This window comes from Pteropus alecto, unplaced genomic scaffold (assembly GCF_000325575.1).
Source record: "Pteropus alecto unplaced genomic scaffold, ASM32557v1 scaffold28, whole genome shotgun sequence".
NCBI classification, from domain to species: Eukaryota; Metazoa; Chordata; class Mammalia; order Chiroptera; family Pteropodidae; genus Pteropus; species Pteropus alecto.
The window spans coordinates 3,320,367-3,342,375 of NW_006441063.1; the positions used below are offsets into that span (position 1 = coordinate 3,320,367).

Sequence of the window (22,009 nt, forward strand, 5' to 3'; positions counted from 1 at the left end):
GTTGGCCTGAAGTGGGCCCTGCCCCTGGCCAGCTGCACCACCAGCTTCCCTCTCTTCATTCTAGGGGTCCACATCCACTTCAGGGGTTTCTTCTCCCCAGTCCTCTTACACAGATCTTTGCCGAGTTAAAGTTTGTAAGTAAATGGTTTTAAAGAAAAAATAAAAATAAAAACCTAGCAATTGAATGCATTTAAAGCAGCTCCATTTCATCATAACATTTATATACTTTATCAATTCTAAGAAGCATATTTTTCACATTTTAATATCCCTGAAATTGGAATGTTATCTCACAACTGATAGTGACTTAGACTCAGTAAAATACAGTGGTTATTCAACTTAGGATTAGTGTATTAAGGCTATAAATTCATATTCACTGAAGCATGGCACAGAATAAAAAGGAATTTGGTTATATGAAGGCAAAACTGTTTAACGAATGATTTGTAATTTCTTACCCTAAATAAAAAGAGAACTTATTACACAAGACACAGTTGAAGACTGCACTTATGCATTTAGTCTCTCAAAGATGTTTGTGATTTAGAATCAAATGACATTTAATTTTCATTTAGGTTGTAGTAACATTTAAATACTTATCACTTGATATGTAAAGCAATGCAAATCTGAAAGTTGTTAATTTGCTGTTGCCTCTTGAAATATATTCTCTACCTGTTCAGAATCATCAAGCAGAATTTGCTAAAGTTCAAACTTCCCTTCTTGTGATTTCACTGTAGTTATAATAAAAAGATGAAATCCAAACCAGTATAGAATTGACATCTCATTTATTTCTAGACCTTATTGTCAACCCATCCTTGATAGCGAGTGGGCAGAAATTCCATTACCAGATAAATAAACTCCTAGGGCAAATTTGGGAGGCCTTAGGAGGGGCAGAGCCAAGGTAAAGCTACTGTCCCCAGACACAAATAATAGGTGTGGCCCAGTGGCAGTTGGAGAGGAGAGTAGACCCAGATAGAACATTGTTCATTTTAAGATATTGAAGAATATGCTGGTAATAGACGTAGCCAGAAGAGAGAGGGCTTATTCCAGGGGTAAGTGCTTGGGTTATAGTTCACACTGTCACTCTTTACATGCACGGCCTTAAAGAAATCACTTAAACTCTCTGAGCCTCAGTTTCCACATCTGTTAAATTAGCATTGGATAGCTCCTTTAAGCCTCCATAGCATTTTCTTTGACCTCACCTGGGGTAGTGCCATTTCTACCTCATGTCATATCCCCCCTAATAGACTAAACTCTTTGAAAAGGACTTGGTTCTCTTGCCTTTGTGAACCCCAACTCCAGCAGTTGGAGGGATGCTTTGGGTAAGGCAGGTACTCACTCAAGATTTGTTGCCTTGAATTGAATCAAACTAGATGATAGCTAAGGTACTTTTCTCTGGTAGTCTATGATGCTGTTTTTAAAGCAAGAGGGACTCGCTAAGGCTGAATGACTTCTAGATTTAGTTCGGTTATTGCCATATCACCAAGTCAGTAGGCAGAGTTTGGAAACATGGGGAAAGAAGAAGCTATAGCAAATAAATTGCCCTACAAGACAGCACGCAAGGATAGTTGGTTGTAGGTTTAGCCATGCACATGTGAGTACCCAAACAATCTTCAAAACTCAGCAGGGGAGAAGCTGAAGGGAGGGAAGAGAAATACGGACGGGGTAAACAAACCCTTCAAAAATAAAGAATACCTAGAACTCTTGGCATGTCAGATGCTAAGTGTTGAATTCCCAAGTTGCCAAGATATTTCTTGATGATGGTGAGAAAACTCTGGTTATATTTTCAGATATGGAACCTCCTAGAATCAAGTGCCCAAGTGTGAAGGAACGCATTGCTGAACCCAATAAGCTGACAGTCCGGGTGTCTTGGGATACCCCTGAGGGAAGAGACACAGCAGATGGCATTCTAACTGAGTAAGTGAAATTTGGCAGCTGGAATGATGTTGCCTCTTTTATGTGAGACATTTACTACCCAGAGTGGGGAAATTTATCTACGCTAATCCACTGATGCTTTCAGACTCAGTACAGCACTCTTTCAGCTATTCCTCATTCATGCTTTCTTTTTCTCCATTGCCATCTTCACCATCTGACATCCTATGTATTTCACTGATGTATTTGTTAATTGCCTATCTCCACTACATTATGCTTATAGTCATGTCCCTAATGCCCAGAACCATGCCTAGGACATAGTTGGTATTCCCTAAATATTTGTGGAAAGATGGGAAGAAAGGGTGGTGGAAAGAAGGGAAGAGGAACAGAAGGAGGAAGAGGAAGCCACCTGGTTAATTTGGAGATAGAATCACCCCCATTGCTTGCCCAGGGGGCCCCTACTCATGTTCCTGGGCCTTACTAAGCCATCACTACCTGGGAAGGCTCTGTGTCTCCTAGGTGGAGCTGGATGCTGCCCTACATTGTGTTCTGTGAGTATGGTTTAGTGCAGATCTTTTCCATCCCTTGTTTCTTGGCACCTGCTTCTTTCAAAACTTTGTTTTCAAATTTATTTTTTAAAATTTGTGAAGAAAAAGCTTACAGGAGAAGTTTATTAAAAAAGGATAGGTGTCTTCTGCCTTCTTCTCCACCCCAACCCCATTCTCTAGAACCAACTGTGTTAATAGTTTATCTGTCTATTGAAAAACCAACAAACAAAACTTGGCATTTCATCATGCTGTACCTCTTGGTACAAGAAGAAAGATGCTGGAGTCACCCTGGCTGTGTGATCTTGGGTGAATTCCTTAACTTTTTGGTGCCACCATTTCCTCATCTGTGAAATGGAGATAATACCTACCTCATAGAAATAGTATGAAAATTAAAGAAACTCATATATGTAAAATGCCTAGAATCATGCCTGACATATGTAAATGTACCGAACATCATCATCATCAGGTTCACCAAGGAATCAGTGAACTTGCCTTTTGCACAGGAAAGGGCTCTACTGGCCCAGATAGAAAAAGAAAGTTCTAGCACCTCCTGCAGGCCCGAATTGCCAGTGACTGCTTGTACTATACTCGCAAATGATTTTTCTCACAGAAGATTCCCTCAACCTCCAACAGCGAGGCAATTCAGGACCCCTGGAACAAAAGTGGGAATGGAGGAAGACTTGGGCATGGGTTCTCAGCCTCCACCAGCTTCTGTTCTACCTTCCAGCGAGAAAAATGAATCTAAACTTCCCAGGATTTGGGGACTTCCATTTTCTGCTCTCAAACTGCTCTTCCAAAACAACCTTTGGAAATCCTATTCTTCAATAAATCTCTGTTCTAGTCAAACTGGCCTAATGGTTGCCCCTCTGTATCACTGCATCCTGTGCAGAGTGGGTGCTCAATAAATGCCCATAATGATCATCATTGATCATTGGGCCCAAAATGATCATCTTCGCTTTCTGTTTTCCCCTCCTTTAAGTGTTATTCTAAAAGGCCTTCCTCCAGGCTCGAATTTTCCAGAAGGAGACCACAGGATCCAGTACACAGTCTATGACCGAGCCGAGAACAAGGGCACTTGCAAATTTCGAGTTAAAGTAAGAGGTAAGAGTATTGCTTATTGGCTTTCCCCCTCCATAAGAGCGAAGGGAAGTAGGCCCTCAAGCAAGAACACTCTGTGAATGTCCACTACCATATGGATACTTCCCAGCTTGGATTCACCTTAGATGAGGCTGGGGAAGTATACCATCTTAATGTCTGAATTTCACAACACAAATTTGGATGAGATTCAGTGCTGGCATATTACTTAAAGAGCCTGAGAGAACAGTAAGCTAGTCTAGCATAAGCGCACACATGTCCTAGAAAAATATTATTTGATAACTTTTCCATCCCTGGGCTTGGGTGACCAGCTAAAACCTGCAGGTCTTTCCATAAAAGAGGTTAGGAGCCCCCAAGGTTGGGCCACCAGACCATGTTCTTGGTGTTCTAGAACCTTTAGTCTACCTGGAAAAAATGTGTTTTTAAGGCTTATTTTATGCCTCATGGTTTGGGCAGCTAATTTCTAACCATTTTTACACTTTACTCTTCTGAGTTTAACTTCCTCATATAAAACACAGGGGGATTAAACCAAGTGATCTCAGCGGTCTCATTGGTACGACTAGCAACCATTGCAAGGCCCACCACTGGCCAGATAGCCATCTCTGCACCCTCACTCATTTCACATGCTAATGTAGAAGCCTGATTACAAAGTTGGAACATCTGAGCCCTCATTTTCCCTGGTTACTCAGTGGAGGGATAGCTCAGCACTGAGACCTGTCTGGGCTTGTGTCTCTACAGTCAGACGCTGTGGCAAACTCAATGCTCCAGAGAATGGTTACATGAAGTGCTCCAGTGACGGTGATAATTATGGAGCCACCTGTGAGTTCTCCTGCATTGGTGGCTACGAGCTACAAGGTAGCCCTGCCCGAGTATGTCAATCCAACCTGGCTTGGTCTGGCACGGAGCCCACCTGTGCAGGTACGTGTGCAGCCCTCTCTATAGTTAGCAGCAGAACCTGAGGACCCCTTGGTTCTGAATTCCAGTACGGGGAGGGTTTCATTCTATGCACTTCGAAAGGTTCAATGTCATCCCTCTTCGTCTGATGGATGAAAACAGTCCCTGGATCCCTGCTGCAGCTCATCTCACCCACCCTCCTCTTTTGCCTCTGCCTATCTTCTTTCTCTTTCATGTCCTCTAAGGGAGAAGCTGGAGGTGGGAACCCAGGACCAGCCTTTGGCAACATTATGCATCAGCAAGGTCTGCTGTAGTTACCTTTGTTCCTCCCTTCTACAAATGAGAAGATCTTTTGTGCAAAGCCAGTATACCACATGTCCAGGCAATATAATGCCCGCTTTGCAACACTGACTTAAAAGTCACTTAGACCTTGGACATTCAAAATCTTTCCTCCTATGTCAAATGAGGGAGATAACACTCTTTGAGTTGTAAAGATTACATGAAGTCATCCATTGAGCAGTGGAATAGAGCAGTGCCTGGCCCCAGGTAAGCCCTCAGTGCACATCAGCTGTTATTACTGAGGAATAAAACTTGGGCTGGGTAGCAATAATAGTGTGAAATTTTCTAGCCAGAAAATTCTGGACATATCTCTTATTTATATATTCCTCTTTTGTCTCAATTCCTGGTCCTTTCTCATCTTTATGCTTTCCCTTTAATCCCAGCCATTCAGAATTAGGTGAGAGACATGTACACCATCAGCTAAATGTCTGAGGTACTTCAATTTCACACATTAAAGTGGAAAGAATATACCTCTTTCCTTCCCCATCTCACTTCCAGAGGTTGGGAGAATACCCCTACCCCCACGATATCCACATCCTAATTCCCAGAATCTGTGAATATATTACCTGACATGGAAAAGGAGACATTGCAGATGTCATTAAGTCAAGGATTTTGAGATGGGGCAAGTATTCTGGATTATCCAGGTAAACCCAATGTAATCACAAGGGTTCTTATAACAGGGAGGCAGAACTGCTGTCAGAGCCAGAGAAAAAGATGATGGAAGGAGAGGTCAGAGATTCAAAGGGACTATGCTGCTGGCTTTGAAGGTAGAGGAAGGGCCATGAGCCAAGGAATGCAGGTGGCCTCTAGATGCTGCAAAAGGCAAGGAAACAGCGTGTCTCCTAGAGCATCTGGGGGGAACTCAGTCCTGCCAATACCTTGACTCTAGTCCAGTGAAACCCATATCAAATTCCTGACCGCCAGGACTGTAAGAGAATATTTGTGTATGTTAAGCCACCAAGTTCATGGTGATTTGTGACAGCAGCAAGAGAGAACTAATACACTTGTCCACTCTTCTATTTCTCAAATAACTATTTACAACCGAATCTTTATCTCAGGGTCTACTTCTTACACATATGGTTTTGTTAACACGGGCTATGTTGAACTAGAACCAGTAGAGCGTTTCTGACCCATCTGGCTCTTTCTAATTATAGCCATGAATGTCAATGTGGGAGTTAGAACAGCAGCTGCACTTCTGGATCAGTTTTATGAGAAAAGGAGACTCCTCATTGTGTCTACACCCACAGCCCGAAACCTCCTCTACAGGCTGCAGCTGGGAATGCTACAGGTGAGTCCATGGGGAAAGGGGACTAGGAAGGGCCCAGTCATTCAATTAAAGGTAAAGGCCAGCTTCGGTGTCTAATCCTTTTACTATGAGCTTCAAGAACTGATACTTTAAAGTTACTACTATTCATTTCTGGTTCTGGGGCATAACCTGTTTAACATTGACTCCCCAGTACTAACGCAGTTGTTTTCCAACTAGTGAGGTTTGTTTGTTTTCACTAATAAGCCTCATTGACATGCTCTCCAGGCCCAGTCCAGGAACAGTTATTTTTCCGGAACCTGTACAGGATATGCCTGGGTTGGAGGTTGTTAGCCCAAAAGGCTGGCTCACGGGATGAGGGGAGTCCAGGAGCCCCCCCAGAGATTCCTCAGCTCTCAGAGAGTGATGACCATCCTTAGAACATTGGCTCCCAGGGCATCAGCATCACCTGGGAGCTTGTTAGAAATGCAAATTCTCAAGCCCCATTCCAGACCTGAGACCAACTGGATCAGAAGCTACATTTTAGACCAGGTGATTCCTAAGCACTGTAAAGTTTGAGGAACACTTTTCTAGGAAATGCCATCTGTGTAAATTCTGTAGCTACTAAATGAGGCAACCAGTGTCTTTTGGGGAAAAAAAAAATCCACCTAGAAACTGAAAGATCAAACCAGAACTTGCTTGAGTTTGTCCTGAAGCTGGTTTGCAATAAGAGTGGCCAAGCTGACTGAATACTGAAGAGGCAGGATGTGCACTGGGTTTTGAACTCGGTGCTGCACTTTGTTTGAGGAATACTTCATTTATTAGTGAATAGAACTGTGTTTAGAACAATCTTGGTTTAGTCAAAGGCTACAATTTTACTTCTCATTTCAGCATTAATACCATGAGAATAATAAATCGTTCTTCATTCTCCCCCATGTACTTGAAGGACTTCCATGAACTCTGAACAACCACACAAATTTTTTTCAGACTCCTTTGATAGGAACCCAGTTCATTGTGTTTTTATCCCCAATCCTTGCCACCTTACCTCCATCCTTGTATCCCCTTGTCTCAGCTAGGGGACTTGCTCTTCAGATAACCCAAGCTCACACCACTCCATTGAGTGGGAACTTGGCCTTGAAGGCTATATTCCTCAATGATACATTTCCTGACCTCCTCTTATTCCATATGAAGAGGACTAAGCCAAACAACTTGCTTTTCCTCTACATTGGCAAACTATGGCTTTTGTAGGTAAAATTTTAATGGAACGCAACCATGCTCGTTCATTTGTGCTTTGTCTATGGTTGCTTTTATACCATGGCGGCACAATTGGTTAGGATAGACCATTCAGCCCTGTGAAGCCCAACGTATTTACTATCTGGCCCTTTAGAGAGGAGGTGTGCTAATTCCTGCCCCAGTGTATCCCATTCCCTCAGGTACTAGTTAAATTACCAATCAACTAGTTGGATAAGATATTGGCATCAAAGTGTTTGTATGTGATCCCCCCAACTCAATATATTTATACTTGCATTTTTAACCAGAGCCTTCAAGAGAAAGTTTGATTGGCTTAGGTGTTTCAGTTAGAATAATAAAAAGTATCTTTTAACCTTTTCTAAGTTTTTTCTTTTTACCAATTCTGTCACCCCATATAAGGCTGTTTCAGTGGAATTGTAGTAAAGAAATTAGTGTCCTAATAATTCAGAGTTTTAAATTTCTTTTCCTATTTAGGCAGATTTGTTACTTTTTGGTTCCCTATTGCCATTGGCACTAATAGTGAGCCCTCCTAACATGCGGCTGAGTGGGCCGCTTTCCCAGACATCTTGCCAAGGGCCAGCTCAGCGGACTAGAACTTTTTATCCTTATTTCCTTACCCTGTTTGGGTGTGGAGGACATAGAGCAGGGGGCGTGGAGAGTGGGCACAAGGGAGGATAGGAGGACTCTGGAAATATTCTTTTATCCTTGCAAAGTCAAATTTAGAATCCTCTGGGGGTGGTCTTGGATACTTTCTAGGAAATTTGGCTCATGCAAGGTCTCACCCCATCTGGAAAGACAAACTACCATTTTGCTTACATTTTCAAAATCCCAATGCCAAGCCATTTGTGAAGAATTCCTCTAGGAATGTATTAACATTTTATAGCCACTGGTTTCACCCCACCCAATTTCTCAACTGTTATTCAGGACAGTGTGGAGTGGGCAAATAAACTTCTAAAAACAAACCAGTGCTGTTTCCGTCAGTCTGTAGTTTGACATGGAAGTCTTTTGCTTCAGCCATGGTCACACCTCCCCTATTTTTTTTTTTTCCAGCAAGCACAGTGTAGCCTGGATCTTCGACACATCACTGTGGTAGAACTGGTAGGCGTGTTCCCAACCCTCATCGGCAGGATAGGAGCAAAGATTATGCCTCCAGCACTAGCTCTGCAGCTAAGGTATGGGGACATACTGCCCTTAAATTTTGTCCCCTATAAATGCACTTTTTTTTTTTCTGATCGGGTTCCCTGATTTCTTTCTCTTCAGTTTTGATTCCAGGTAACCTTCACTGTTTAATTGCTTTTATTCTGGGAATATTATAACTATGTTAATTGGCATATTGCTGCTTGTCCAAATATATCACATTGTGGGTAATTGCCAGTGTTCTCTTCTTTCTTCCTCCAATCAAATGTTTTGGCTTTGTCTTTGTTCTTTGCCTTGCTGCCTCCTCCGCCCCGCCCCCCCTCACCCCCACCGTGGAATGGGTAGGACAGAGGCTGCATAAAGACTTAAGTAATCTTTGGTCTCATTAGGCATCCAATTAGCCTTTCCAGACTTTGCTTCTTTTATCTCCATGCTTTCAGGACACTTGTCAATACCCCCATTTTAACAATTATGTTTTATTTTGGTAACACTTATAAAACCAGAGCCAGTAAAGAAGCAAAATTCAACATCCAAAAGGTAATTTCAGAACAACCCAAATTTTTACTTGCATCTCTTGACTATTGTGAAAAGGATAATTAGGCAAAAGCAAAACTCCTGCAAATCTTCCTTTCTCACCCATCTTTTTCTCTCACACACTACAAGGGACGGTGCAGGTCTCTGTTCTACATAGTCTCTCAGGGTCCCAGACTGATGATGGCTCCGCTATCTTGTAGCAGCAACATCCAGAAGACATGGCTTCCAGGTTTCTTCAAAAGGGGAAGAGAGAGTAAAATCAAACCATACCATTCTTATGTTTCACTTTGGAAGCATAAAATTGCTCTCTCTCCCAGTCCATTGGCCTGACCTTGTCACATGATTGTTGTTGAACTTCAAGAGAGGATGGGAAATGCAGTGTTTTTGTATTCCCAGGAAGAAGGAAATGAAATAGAACTTGGTGAACCTTATCGCAGATGTTCAAAGAGGGTCACAGAAATTCCTTGAGCGAATATGTGATAGAAATATATCCTCAGCAAGCGATGCTAGAGATTGACACAATAGGTTCTTTCACTAATTTCTCTATTTTCCATCTGTTTTTGGACCCATCCCGTGTTTGATTTATATCTTTCTCCACCTAACAAGAGTCTGCTGTGTCCACACCAAGGTCAAAAACTCAGAGATGAAGAAAAAAGGATACCTGAATTCCCTTCAGTTGGCTGAAGGAGGGAGAAAGCTGGGTATACTTATAAGCTTTCATTTATTTTTTTGTCCTACTGCATTTGCATCTAGCACCTCCCTAGAATGTAACACTTTTGAAGTCAGTTCCAGATCTTTTCAACATTCACTACCCAGTACCTAGCACAGTACTAGCACCATATTAGTGCTAAGTAAATGGAGTAAATGACTCTAAATTGAAACCATATTACTGTTTCCAGGGGTGATAGTAGCCTTTAAGAGTGTATTTACAATTATCAACACCTCGAGTTGAAGATTGCAAAGCTCAAAAGAGGATTATGTTGACATTTGAAATTTTATAATGAAAATTCTCAAAGTAGGTTTTATGAGGTTGTTGCTTATTTAAAACCACCTGCTCATACTCGATGTCAATGATTTAAAAAAAAAAAAAAACCTGTTGCAGAATTTGCTAAACATTTTTCTTTGGATTGCAGATATATAATATAGAGAATCTTTATAATAATTTGATGAGATCGTAAACTGTTTAAATTTGAATAACAGAAAAATCTGATTTAAGAAAAAAACTTGTATCATTCAGGTTGTGAATGTTGGGGCTACAATAAACCTCTGTAAACTGAGGATGATTTAAACAACAAATAAGTTGAATTATGCAGTGATTATCAAACTTTAGCCTGCATCAGAATTCTCTGGGGTGCTCTTAAAATATAGATTGCTGGGCCCCACCTCCAGAGTTTCTGATTCAGTAGGTCTAGGATGGGGCCCAAGAATTTGCATTTCTAGCATGTTCCCAGATGGCGTTGATGCTGGTGGTCTGGGGACCTCACTGAGAACCACTGGTCTGGTGCTTTACCAAAGGCTCTACAGTTTTGAAATATAAATTTTGCACAGCATCCTATAAAAAGAGGCTCAATCATTATTGTGTAGACAGAAGATAGAACAGGAAAATGTCATGCAGGGATGATCCCTCACATGCATTACTAAATGGAGACTGTGTTAGGCCTTTTGTCCCCTTTATTAGACCTATCAGTGAGGAACAGGGGACTTGGCAGGTGAGGGTTTTATTTTTTTTCCCTTTGAATTATGCACTAGAGTCTAGTGCAGAAGAAAAGAGCCACTTTAGGCAAAGAGTTGGAAGCATGAAAAAAGAGAAGCAGAATGCCTGGAGAATCTAAAAATTCTCTTGTCTGGATGGAATACTATTTCCAAATAGCACTGAAGCCAGGATAAATAGTTGAAGAGCAGCATCAGAAAGGAAAGACTGGGTGCCTGGTTTTGCATGGTCAACACCTACCTGCTTTCTTGCTCTCATTTCTTATAGATCTGGATATATAGGCTAATTCATGCTCCCTAGAATAATTTTCCAGCAATCTCAAGGATGATAGGGATCAAGAATGACATAATTTTTATACTCACATTTCAAGGTATAATTGACATATAACATTAGTTTCAGGTATACAACATAATTATTCGTATCTGTATATATTGTGAAATCACCATGATGTCTATTTAACATCTGCCACTGTGCATAGTTGCAGACGTTTTTTCTCCTAGAGAACTTTTAACAATTTTAAATATGAAATAATTTCATTAACTATAATTTCCATGCTATACATTACATACCCATGACCTATTTATATTATAACTGGATGTACCTTTTGATCCCTTCACGCATTTTGCCCACCCTCAACCCCTGCCTCTGGAAACTACCTATTATCTGTATCTATGAGCTTGGGTTTTTTGTTTTGTTGTTTTTAGATTTCACAGATAAGATAATATGGTATTTGCCATTCTGTTTGACTTACTTCACTTAACATAATGCCCTCAAGGTCCATCCATGGTGTCACAGATGGAAGTATATAGTTTTTTTTATTATAGCTGAAGAATGTTCCTGTGTGTGTTTAAAACATCTTCTTTACCCATTTATCCATCGGCAAATGCTTTGTCTCCATATCTGAGCTATTATAAATAATACTGCAATGAACATTGGGGGTACATGTAACTTTTCAATTTAATGTTTTATTTTCTTCAGATCATACCCAGTAGTGGAATTGCTGGGTCGTATTGTAGTTGTATTAATTTTTGAGGAACCGCCATACTGTTTTCCATAGTGGCTGTGCCACTTTACATTCCCACCCACAGTGCACAAGGGTTCCTGTTTCTCCACATCCTTGCCAACACTTATTTCTTGTCTTTTTGATAATAGCCATTTTAACAGGTGGGAGGTGATATCTTATTGTGGCTTTGATTTGCATTTCCCTGATGAGTAGTGAAGTTGAGCGCCTTTGCATGTACCTGTTGGCCATTTGTATGTCTTTGGAGAAATGTCTATTTAGTTTCTCTGACCATTTGTAAATCAGAGTGGGTTATATTTTTTTTGCTATTGAGTAGTATGAGTTCTTTATATATTTTAAATATTAACCCTTATCAGATATGATTTGCAAATATTTTCTCATTCTATAGGTTGCCTTTTAATTTTGTTGATGATTTCCTTTGCTGTGCAGAAGCTTTTTCGTTTTGATGTAATCTCACTTGTTTACTTCTGCTACCTTTGCTTTTGGTGTTATATCCCTCCCCCCCCAAAAAAAAATCATTGATAAGACCAGTGTCAAAGAGATTACCCTCTATATTTTCTTCTGAGTTTTATGGTTTCAGGTCTTATGTTCAAGTTTTTAATCCATTTTGAGTTTGTTTTTGTGTATAAGATAGATGTCCAGTATCTTTATTTTGATGTCTTTATGTTGTCTCTCTCTTTGTTGACATTCTCACTGAGTTCATCTATTCTCCCAAGTTCATTAAGCGTCCTTTTAGCCAGTGTCTGGAACTCTTTTTCTAGTAGATTGCTTGTTTCTATTTCACTTAGTTATTTTTTTTCCTGAGTTTTTGTCCTGTTCTTTCATTTGGGACATGTTTGTCTCATTTTAGCTGCCTTTCTATGTTCGTTTCTATGTTAATCTGCTATGTTTCCTGGTCTTAAAAGAGTAGCCTTAGGTAGATGGTGTCCTGTGGGGCCCAGTGGTGCAGACTCCTTGGTCTGCACCAAGGAGTGTGCTCCAGGTGCTCCAGGGGTGTCTCCTGTGTGTGTTGTGTATGCTCTCCTATTATAGTTGGGCCTTGACTGCTGCTGGCACATTGATGAGTGGGGTTGACCCTCAGGCTGACTGGCTGTGAGGGCCTGCTGTGACTACAGCAGATGAGCTATTGTGTAGGGCTGACCCCATAGAGCAGGAGTCAGTTTAGTGGGGCTCCTATGCCAGCTGAGACTGCCCATCAGGTGCGTCAGTTGTGGCAATGGTTGGATGGGACTCTAGTGCAGTTCGAAGCTGGTTGCTAGGTGTGTTAGGTCTAGAGACTCTTGGGAGGGGCTCCAGTAAAGGCCATGGTTAGCCGCCACCTGTGCCAGTCTTGAGGTTGTTTGGTAGGAGCTATAAAGTGATCTGCAGTCGGTTGCCACTTGTGCTGGACTTGTAGGCACTTAGGGGAAGCTACGCTGTGAGCTGAGTCTGGCTGCTGCTTATGTAGGGTTTGTGGACCTTTGAGAAAGTATGCAGTGTAAGCCAAGGGAAGCCGCCACTTGTGTGACATTTGTTGATTTGAGGGAAAGTTTGCAGTGTAAGCCCAGGCAGGCTGATAGTGTGTAAGAGCCACTGGAAGAAGCCTGGCTTGGTGGGGGAGTGAGTTGGGGTGAGGACTCAGGGAATCACTAGGGCAGAGAGAATGTTGTTAAGCCAGGTTAAAAGAGAGCACAGATTTGTTGCGTGAGTGAGAAGAGAGCTTCATAAAGGAATAATGGTACCTGCCAGTGCTTCCGTCCCCTAAGAGTTTCCCTGATTTCTGCCCCTCCAGCCATTGCCCTAAAGTTAGTCTATTTATTTCTTCCTAGTATGATCCTGTCACTTTTCCAGTTTTTACCCCGTGTTGGAGTTTAGAGTGTGTGGGCTTGTGCACTGGCCCTTTAAGAGCAACATTTCTTGAACTCTCACAGTTCTTTGTCTCTCTGGGATGCAATCCTCGCCGGTTTTTAAAGCCACATGTTATGGGGATTCCTTCTCAGCACTGGTGTCCTGGATTGGCCGGGGTGTCTGGTGTGGGGATGGGACCCCTGGCTCCTCATGGGGGACCTCCACAGCCAAAATATCCCTCCATTAATCACCACACTGTGAGTGTGGGACCTGCCTGGACCACATGTCTGCCCCTCCTATCTGTTTAAGTGTGGCTTCTTTATATCCATAGTTATAGGAATTCTGTTTATCCTGTCTTCAGGTGGCTCTCAGAGATGGTTGTTCTATAATTCAGTTGTAATCTTGATTCAACTCCCTATGCTATTGGATTGTTTTCTTAATTTCTCTAATACTTTATTAGCGTGTACAAATGCAATAGATTTTTATATATTGATTTTGTACCCTGTAACATTACTGAATTCACTTATTGGTTTTTGGTGGCATCATTTATATATATATCTCATGCAAATAGTGAGTTTTATTTTTCCTTTCTAGTTTTCATGCCTTTTATTTCCTTTTTTGGCCTAACAGCTCTGGCTATGATTTCCAGTACTATGTTGTATAAAAATAGGGAGAGCTGGCATCCTTGTCCTCCTGATCTTCAAGGAAAAGCCTTCATCTTTTCACTATTGAGTATCATATTAATTGTGGGCTTGTCATATATGGTCTTTATTATATTGAGGTACATTCCCTCTATACCTGCTTTGTGTAGAGTTTTTATTATAAATGGATGATGAATTTTGTGAAATGTTTTTTTCTGTATCTGTTGAGTTGATCTTATGATTTTTATCCTTTATTTTGTTAATGCAGTATATCACGTGAACTGACTTTCAGGTGTTTAACTATTCTTACATCCCTGTCATAAATCCTATTTGCTAATAGTTTGTTAAGTATTTTTGTACCTTTTTCATCAGGGATATTGGCCTGTAATTTTCTATTCTTGTGGAGTCCTTGTCTGATTTTCTTGATTCCAGGGTAATGCTGGCCTTGTAAAATGAGTTTTTAAGTTTTCTATCCTTTTCTGTTTTTGGAAGAGTTTGAAAGGGAGTGGTATTAATTCTTGGAATGTTTGGCAGAATTTACCAGTGAAGTCATCTGGTCCTGGACTTTTGTTTGTTGGGAGTTTTTTGATTACTGATTCAATCTCCTTACTAGTAATTAGCCTGCTTAGATTTTCTATTTCTTCATGATTCAGTCCTGAAAGATTGTATATTTCTAGGAATTTATCCATTTCTTCTAGGTTGTCTAATTTTTTTTTTTTTGTATAATTGTTCATAGTCTAAGATCCTTTGTATTTCTGTGTTACCAGTTGTAACATCTCTTTTATTTCTGATTTTATTTGAGCCCGCTCTTTTTTTCTTGGTTACACTAGCTAAAGTTTTATCAGTTTTGTTTCCAAAGAACTATATCTTTTGGTTTTATTTTTATTTTCTATTGTTATTTTAGTCTCTATTACATTTATTTCCACTTGGATCTGTTATTTCCTTCCTTCTAGTAACTTTGGGCTTCATTTGTTATTCTTTTTCTAGTTCCTTTTGGTGTAAAGCTAGGTTATTTGAGATTTTTCTTGTTTCTTGAGGGAGGCATTTATTGCCTCCCTTGTAGAACTGGTTTTGCTGCATCCCATACATTTTGGTATGTTTTATTTACATTTTGGTTTGTTTCAAGGTATTTTTAAATTTCTATTTTGACTTCTTTGACTCATTGCTTGTTCAGTAACATGTTACTCTCCATATATTTGTGAATTTTCCAGTTTATTTTTGTAATTGATTTCTAGTTTCATACCATTGTGGCTGGAAAAGATGATCGATAGGATTTCAATATTTTAAATTTATTAAGACTTGTTTTGTGGCCTAACGTCTATCCTGGAAAATGTTCCCAGTGTGCTTGAGGAAAATATATATTCTGTTGCATCTGGAAGGAATGTTTTGTAATATGTAGTCCATCTGGTCTAATGTGTTAAGACCAATGTTATTGATTTTCTTGTGGATCATCTATCCATTGATATAAGTAGGTATTAAAGTCCTCTACTATTGTACTGTTACCTGTTTAGGTCTATTAATATTTGCTTTATATATTTAAATGCTACTATGTTATAAAACAAGTGCATAAATATAAATTTTAGATTTTCTTTTTGGATTGATCCGCTTATCATGTAATTCCCTCTTTTGTCTCTGAACACTGTCTTTGTTTTGAAGTCCATTTTGTCGGGTATAACTATAGCTACCCAAGCTTTCTTTTGGTTTCTATTTGTATGGAATATCTTTTTCCATCCCTCATTTTCAGTCTGTGTGTCCTTACATCTGAAATGCTCTTACATCTGTAGACAACTTATAGATGGGTATGGATTATTTTTTCTCCATTCAGCTACTCTCTTTTTTTCTATTAAATGTATTGGGATGACATTGGTTAATAAAATTATTGATTTCAAGTGTGCAATTCAATACTATGTCATGCATATATTGCGTTGTACGTTCACCAAGCAAAGTTAAATCTCCTTCCGTCACCATGTATTTGACCTCTTTTACCCTTATTTACCTTTCCCCCTCCCCTCTTCCCCTCTGGTAAACACTAATCTTGTCTTTGTCCATGAGTCTCTGTCTTGTTCGTTTCTTGCTTTCGGTTTTATATCCCACATATGAGCGATATCATATGGTTCTCAACTTTACTCTGCCTTTCGAATGGAGAATTTAGTCCATTTACATTTAAAGTAATTATTGCTAGATATGTATTTATTGCCATTTTGTTTGTTTTCTGGGTGTTTTTGTTGTTGTTGTTCCTCTGTTCTTCACTTGCTCTCTTCCTTTGTGGTTTAATGACTTTCTTTAATGGTAATCCTAGATTCTTATTATTTTTTGTGTATCTACTATAGGTTTTTGCATTGTGGTTACCATAAGGCTTACATTAAACCATTACATTTACAATGGTCTATTTTAACTTGGTAACAACTTAAGTTTGAATGCATTCTAAAGCTCTATACTTTTACTCTCTCCTCCATGTTTTGTTTTTGAGTCACAATTTACTTTGAGTAATCCTTAACTAATTATTGTAGTTATAGTTATTTTTACTAGTTTTATCTTTTGAACATCACACTAGCTTTATAAGTGACTAATGTACTACCTTTACTACATATTTATTTTTATAGTGAAAGTTACACTTTCATATGGTTTCTTGTTGCTAGTTAGCTCCCTTTCTTTTCAGCTTTAAGAAGTCTCTATAACATTTCTTGTAGGGCAGATTTAATGTTGATGAATTCCTTTAGGTTTTATTTGAAAACTTCAATTCTGCATAACTTTGGTGGGTAGAGTATTCTTGATTGGAAGGTTGTTATTGCTTTTAATTTCAGCACTTTGAATATATTATGCCACTGCCTTTGGCCTGCAAAGTTTTTGCTGAAAAATCTGCTTTTAGTCTTATGGGGGTTCTCTTGTACATAACAAGTTATTTTGCTCTTGCTGCACTTAAGCTTCTCTCCTTGTCTTTAACGTCTGTCATTTTAATTACAATGTGTTTTGGTGTGGGTCTCTTTGGGTTCATCTTATTTGGAATTCTCTCGGTTTCCTGATAGGATGTTTATTTCCTTTTCTAGGTTAGGGACGTTTTCAGCCTTTATCACTTCAAATATTTTTTCAGCCCCTTTCTTCTCTTCTCCTTATGGGGGCCCTGTAATGCAAATGTTAGTCTGCTTGATATTGTCCCATAAGTCCTTTAAGCCAGGGGTCCCCAACACCTGGGCCATGGACCAGTACCAGTCAGTGTCTTGTTAGGAACCAGGCCACACAGAAGGAAGTGAGCGGCTGGCGAGCCAGTGAAGCTTCATCTGTATTTGGAGAGATCGGGAGACAGAGGGAGCGATACAGAGAAAGGACAGAGAACAGACACAAAGTCAGGCAGACCAGAGAGAGACAGAGTATGAGAAAGGGTGAAAGAGATAGTGAAAGAGACAGAGATAGATGGAAAGGGAGAGAGTCAGAGACAGTGAGAACAGAGACAAGAGCAGACACACACGGAGGAGACAAACGCAGAGACAGAGACATGCACTGAGAGGGACAGCGAGAGATGAAAAGAGAGGGAGGGACAGTGAGCGTGAGGAAGGTAGGGAGAAAGAGACAGACATGGAGACAGAAAGAAGACAGACACAAAAGAACAAGAGACAGAGAAGGACACAGAGATAGACATGCAGAGACAGAAAGAGACAGGAACAGAGAGACTAAGACAGGCAGAGAGACAGAGAAACAGAGAGGGAGATAGAAACAGGACACAGAACACAGAGAAAGTAGACAGGGAAAGAAACACACATACACATACAGAGCGAGAGCAGAGACAAAGTGCAAGAGAAGACCAAGACAGAGACACACAGAGACAGTCTCAGCGTTAAAGATATGGAGAGAAATAGAGAATGACAGAGACATTGGGACAGAGTGAAAGTGAGAGAGAGTGATGGCGGGAGAGGGGGAGGGGGAGAGAGAGAGAGAGAGAGAGAGAGAGAGCGGGAGAGAGAGGGAGAGAGGAGAAAGAGCGAGATACACACGTACAGAGAGAGGGAGGGAGAAGAGGAGAATCAGGCAGGAGACAGAGATGCATGAAGATTGAAAAAGATGAGAGACTAAGATGGACAAAGATAGAAACATGAACAGAGAGACAGATTGAGACACTGAGAAAGACACTGAGAGTGAGATGGAGAGAGTGTAAGACAGATGGATATGGAGACAGAGAGGGGCAGGCACAGAGACAGAGATATAGAGACACTGAGATTGAGATAGAGACTGAGATTGAGAGAGATGTGTGTGTGAGAGAGAGAGAGAGAGAGAGAGAGAGAGAGAGAGAGAGAGAGAGATGGTGCTCACTGGCTTTAGCAAAGCAGAGGTATAACACCAAAACAGTGCCTACTAGCTTCTGTGGCTGGAGAGTATGTGTTAGGCCCCCGCCCCTCAATCTGATGCTTTAAAATGATCAAGTGAGCCTCTTTCACATAAAATCTTGGTGCTTTTTCAGTGGTTGGGACAATGAGTCCTCATGCAAGCCCTTTAAGAGCCATTTCTCAGTGTGCAACAGCCCTGCAGGTTTTGTGGGCTCTAGCCCCGTTGTTTTTCAAAGCTAGATATTTAGAGGGCTCATCTTTCAGGTTTAGGTCTTAAAAGTTGGGATGCCTGATATGGGGTACAAACCTTTCACTCCTCAGGGAACTCTTGGTTTTGAGTTTCTTCCAAATTGTAGGTCATCATGCTACGGGTGGGGCTTATGACAAGATTGTTTCTCAGCCTTTCCTACCTGCTTGGATGTGGTTTCCTTCTTGTCTACCCAATATACAGAGTCGCTTTGCTAGTTTTTATTTTCCAGAGGAATTTGTTCCATATGTAGTTGTAGATTCGGTGTCTGTAGGATAAGGTGAGTTCAGGATTTTCCTATGTTGCCATCTTGAATTGGAAACTCCTGTAGCATTTTTTGAGTATGTAGAGTTCTCTAGAAGATTCTCCAGGAAGAATTTATTTCAATCTGATGACAGATATTTATGTAACTCTGACATACTACTGGCACTACTCCTCATTTGTGGAGTGTCCGATTATCCATCCCTGAGATTTCTGTGGTCTCTTGGCCATGGTAGGATGCATTCTTGTACTTGTTGCTAGACTGCTGTTTTAACCACTCATCTCTTCCCCTGGTGGTTTTCTCTTTTAATTCTGTGTCAATTAAGGCTCACATGATGACTGTGCATGGGAGCAGATAGTGGCACCATTGGGGGGGGGGTGTTCCATTCTAGCCTCATAAGCACTATAACATCGAATGCTCCAATTCCTCATTGGTCACCCTTTCCCACAGGCTCCAGACACTACACCATTCCTTGGTCCTTTTCTCCCTCCAGATCTACTTGCTTCTCTTCTGTTTCCTGGGACCACTCCCCCCCAACCCAGGATTTCCCTCTCTCCACCTAACTTCATGGTCTACAGTTACAAGTTCAAAGACTCCATGCACCTCCAGAAAGATTCTACCCCTGAGCTCCCCTCTTACCACTGCAGGAAACTTTTATTTCTAGCCACTAGAAGTGAATTAGCAATTTAGCTCCCCACTGGGATAAAATATAAATTATCCTCATCTTTCTTCACACTCCCTCTTAAAAGGCAGAAGAAAGTATAGGTAGTTTGGATTTTGAATGAATTTTTTTCTTTGATTCATTTATGTGAGGAAAAAAAATATATTTCATTTAAATCTGGATGGCAGCATATATATTTTCTGCCACACATGCAATCTCAAGAAATCTAAACTAAAAAACAGAATCTGGAGAAGAGTCTGAGTGGACTCATTTTTTCACGGGGCTCAGCTACCCATTTTTTTTTTTCATCTAAACATGTTTATATAGATATAAAAGTCATATATATATATATTTTTTACAGTTTAAATTCTTGTGAGGTAGAGTACCAAAAGCATCAGACTTTTGAAACCACTTCAAATTCTTTCTGGAATTATTTTAGGTACAAATTACAATTAACCAAGTGAATATGCCTAGGGTATAGGCCAAGTTCAGTCCCCTCTGTGCAATCCTGAGCTGACTATGGATGAGAACTACAAAGTTTGGAAATATATTTCAATCATCTTCATTTAGTCCAGGCTTATTCGGCCTCGTCACTATTGCCATTTGGTGCTGGATAATTCTTTGGTGGTGGGGGGCTGTCCTATACATTGGAGGATGTTAAGCAGTATCCTTGGCCTCTATCCATCAGAGGCCAGAAGGTACTACCCTATTATGACAACCAAAAATGTGTTCAGATAAGCCACATGTACTCTGTGGGGCAAAATCACCCTTGTTGATAATTGCTGACCTAGTTCTAATATGTACGTATTTGTGCAAACTTGGATTGACTCCAATTTAATGTAAAAAAATGTTAGCATTGTTATACATGCCTTGTAGTAACTACTGGTACATAGCACCATTGCAGGTCTAATGTCTTCCTGACCATTACAATTAATCTAAAGCAGTGCTACTGAACACTTCGAGTACGTGCCAGTCATGTGGGGATCTTGCTAATAATGCAGATTCTTTTAGTAGGTTTGGGGTGGAGGATGGGAGTCTCCATTTCTAATAAGATCCCATGTGAGGCTACTGGTCCAAAGGACCAAACTTTGAGTAGCAAGGGTCTAAAGGGTGATTCAGACATTTGTAGTATTAATCTTTTGTCTATGTACAGTGTCACTATAGAGCTCTGGTTGGTCCACCAGAACCCTTGTCAGATTTGATATATTCTTCACTTTGTCTGCCCTAGGTTGTTGCTGCGAATCCCACTCTATTCCTTCAGCATGGTGCTAGTAGATAAGCATGGCATGGACAAGGAACGTTATGTCTCCCTGGTGACACCTGTGGCCCTCTTCAACCTGATTGATACTTTCCCCCTGAGAAAAGAGGAGATGGCCCTGCAAGCTGAAATGGGCCAGACCTGTAACACCTGATGTAATGGTTCCTCTCTCTGCAGTCCTTCTTCTCTTTCTACGTAGTGCTATGCACACAGAAAGGCCTTAAAAATATCCTTGATGTACAGATTTTTATTTGTAATTTTTAAAGTCTATTTTATTATGACCTTTCTTTGCGCTTAAAAATTAGCACAATGCTTTTTGTACTTTGAAGTGTTCCAAAAAATTATATGACTGTTTACTATTTCTAACTCTTTATTCCATGATGGCTGGTTAATTTTGTAGAGAAATTAGAAACTACAACCATATACATGCTTTCTATATGCTATTCAGTGTGACAGGTAACTTTCTTCAATCCTGTTTTTTTATATAAAACTTACTAATAAAATATTTTGGAGCAAATTCATTAAAACTCATTTCTTCAAGTACCAGCTGTACTTATTACTCAGTGTGATCAATGGTTTTAGAACTATGATTCTCAGCACCAGATGCAGTGACTTCTCTAGCAGAGGAAGTGGAAAAGTGAAAGTTTCCCAGGCTACTTGGGCTGTAGCTGGATGGTCCCGTTGCTCTTCAGCAACACCCCAGATTTTGAAGAGAGCCCTCCATGACTTGGAGGAGCAGGCTGAAGGCAGGCAGAGAGCTGAAGGAATGCCTTTCCTCCTGTCTGCCCTAGGATTCCAGGAAGAGATCTACCTACAGAATTCTAGGACACCCCGCTTCCCACTCAAAGATCTCCCTAACAGGCCATGGGCAAACCCAAAGCCCCAAGTGTGCACATACCTCCCCCACACTCTTGTGCCACCTATATTTTTGTTTTCCATGCCAGCTTTGTTATGTGCACATTCCCAACCTTAGGGATGTGTCAGCTCCCATAAGAGAAACCGAAAATTTTTGCAAGTGCCACATTCTGGAAGACAAAAGGCTCCTAACTACTAACCTGTTGCACTGTTAAAATCAAAGTAAACAAAGATCTACCTAAATAAGAAAGGTGTTCCGTACTTCAAATGTGACAATAGAGGCGTTATATCAAACACTATGAA

The 22,009-nt window shown here is 40.5% G+C and overlaps 1 protein-coding gene across 2 annotated transcripts in view; it reads left to right on the plus strand.

The window, feature by feature from the left end:
- Positions 1-21,370, plus strand: part of SRPX (sushi repeat containing protein X-linked) — a 74,729-nt gene extending 53,359 nt beyond the window's left edge. The window contains exons 5-10 of one of the 2 annotated variants that reach the window (XM_006918261.3): positions 1,782-1,908; positions 3,391-3,512; positions 4,245-4,424; positions 5,894-6,027; positions 8,284-8,405; positions 20,822-21,370. In XM_006918261.3, the coding sequence (XP_006918323.1) occupies positions 1,782-1,908; positions 3,391-3,512; positions 4,245-4,424; positions 5,894-6,027; positions 8,284-8,405; positions 20,822-21,005 (869 nt within the window). In that variant the 3' untranslated portion in view covers positions 21,006-21,370. The remainder of the gene's footprint in view (positions 1-1,781; positions 1,909-3,390; positions 3,513-4,244; positions 4,425-5,893; positions 6,028-8,283; positions 8,406-20,821) is intronic. The other variant, XM_025051344.1, reaches the window with a different exon arrangement.
- Positions 21,371-22,009: the final 639 nt, after the last annotated feature.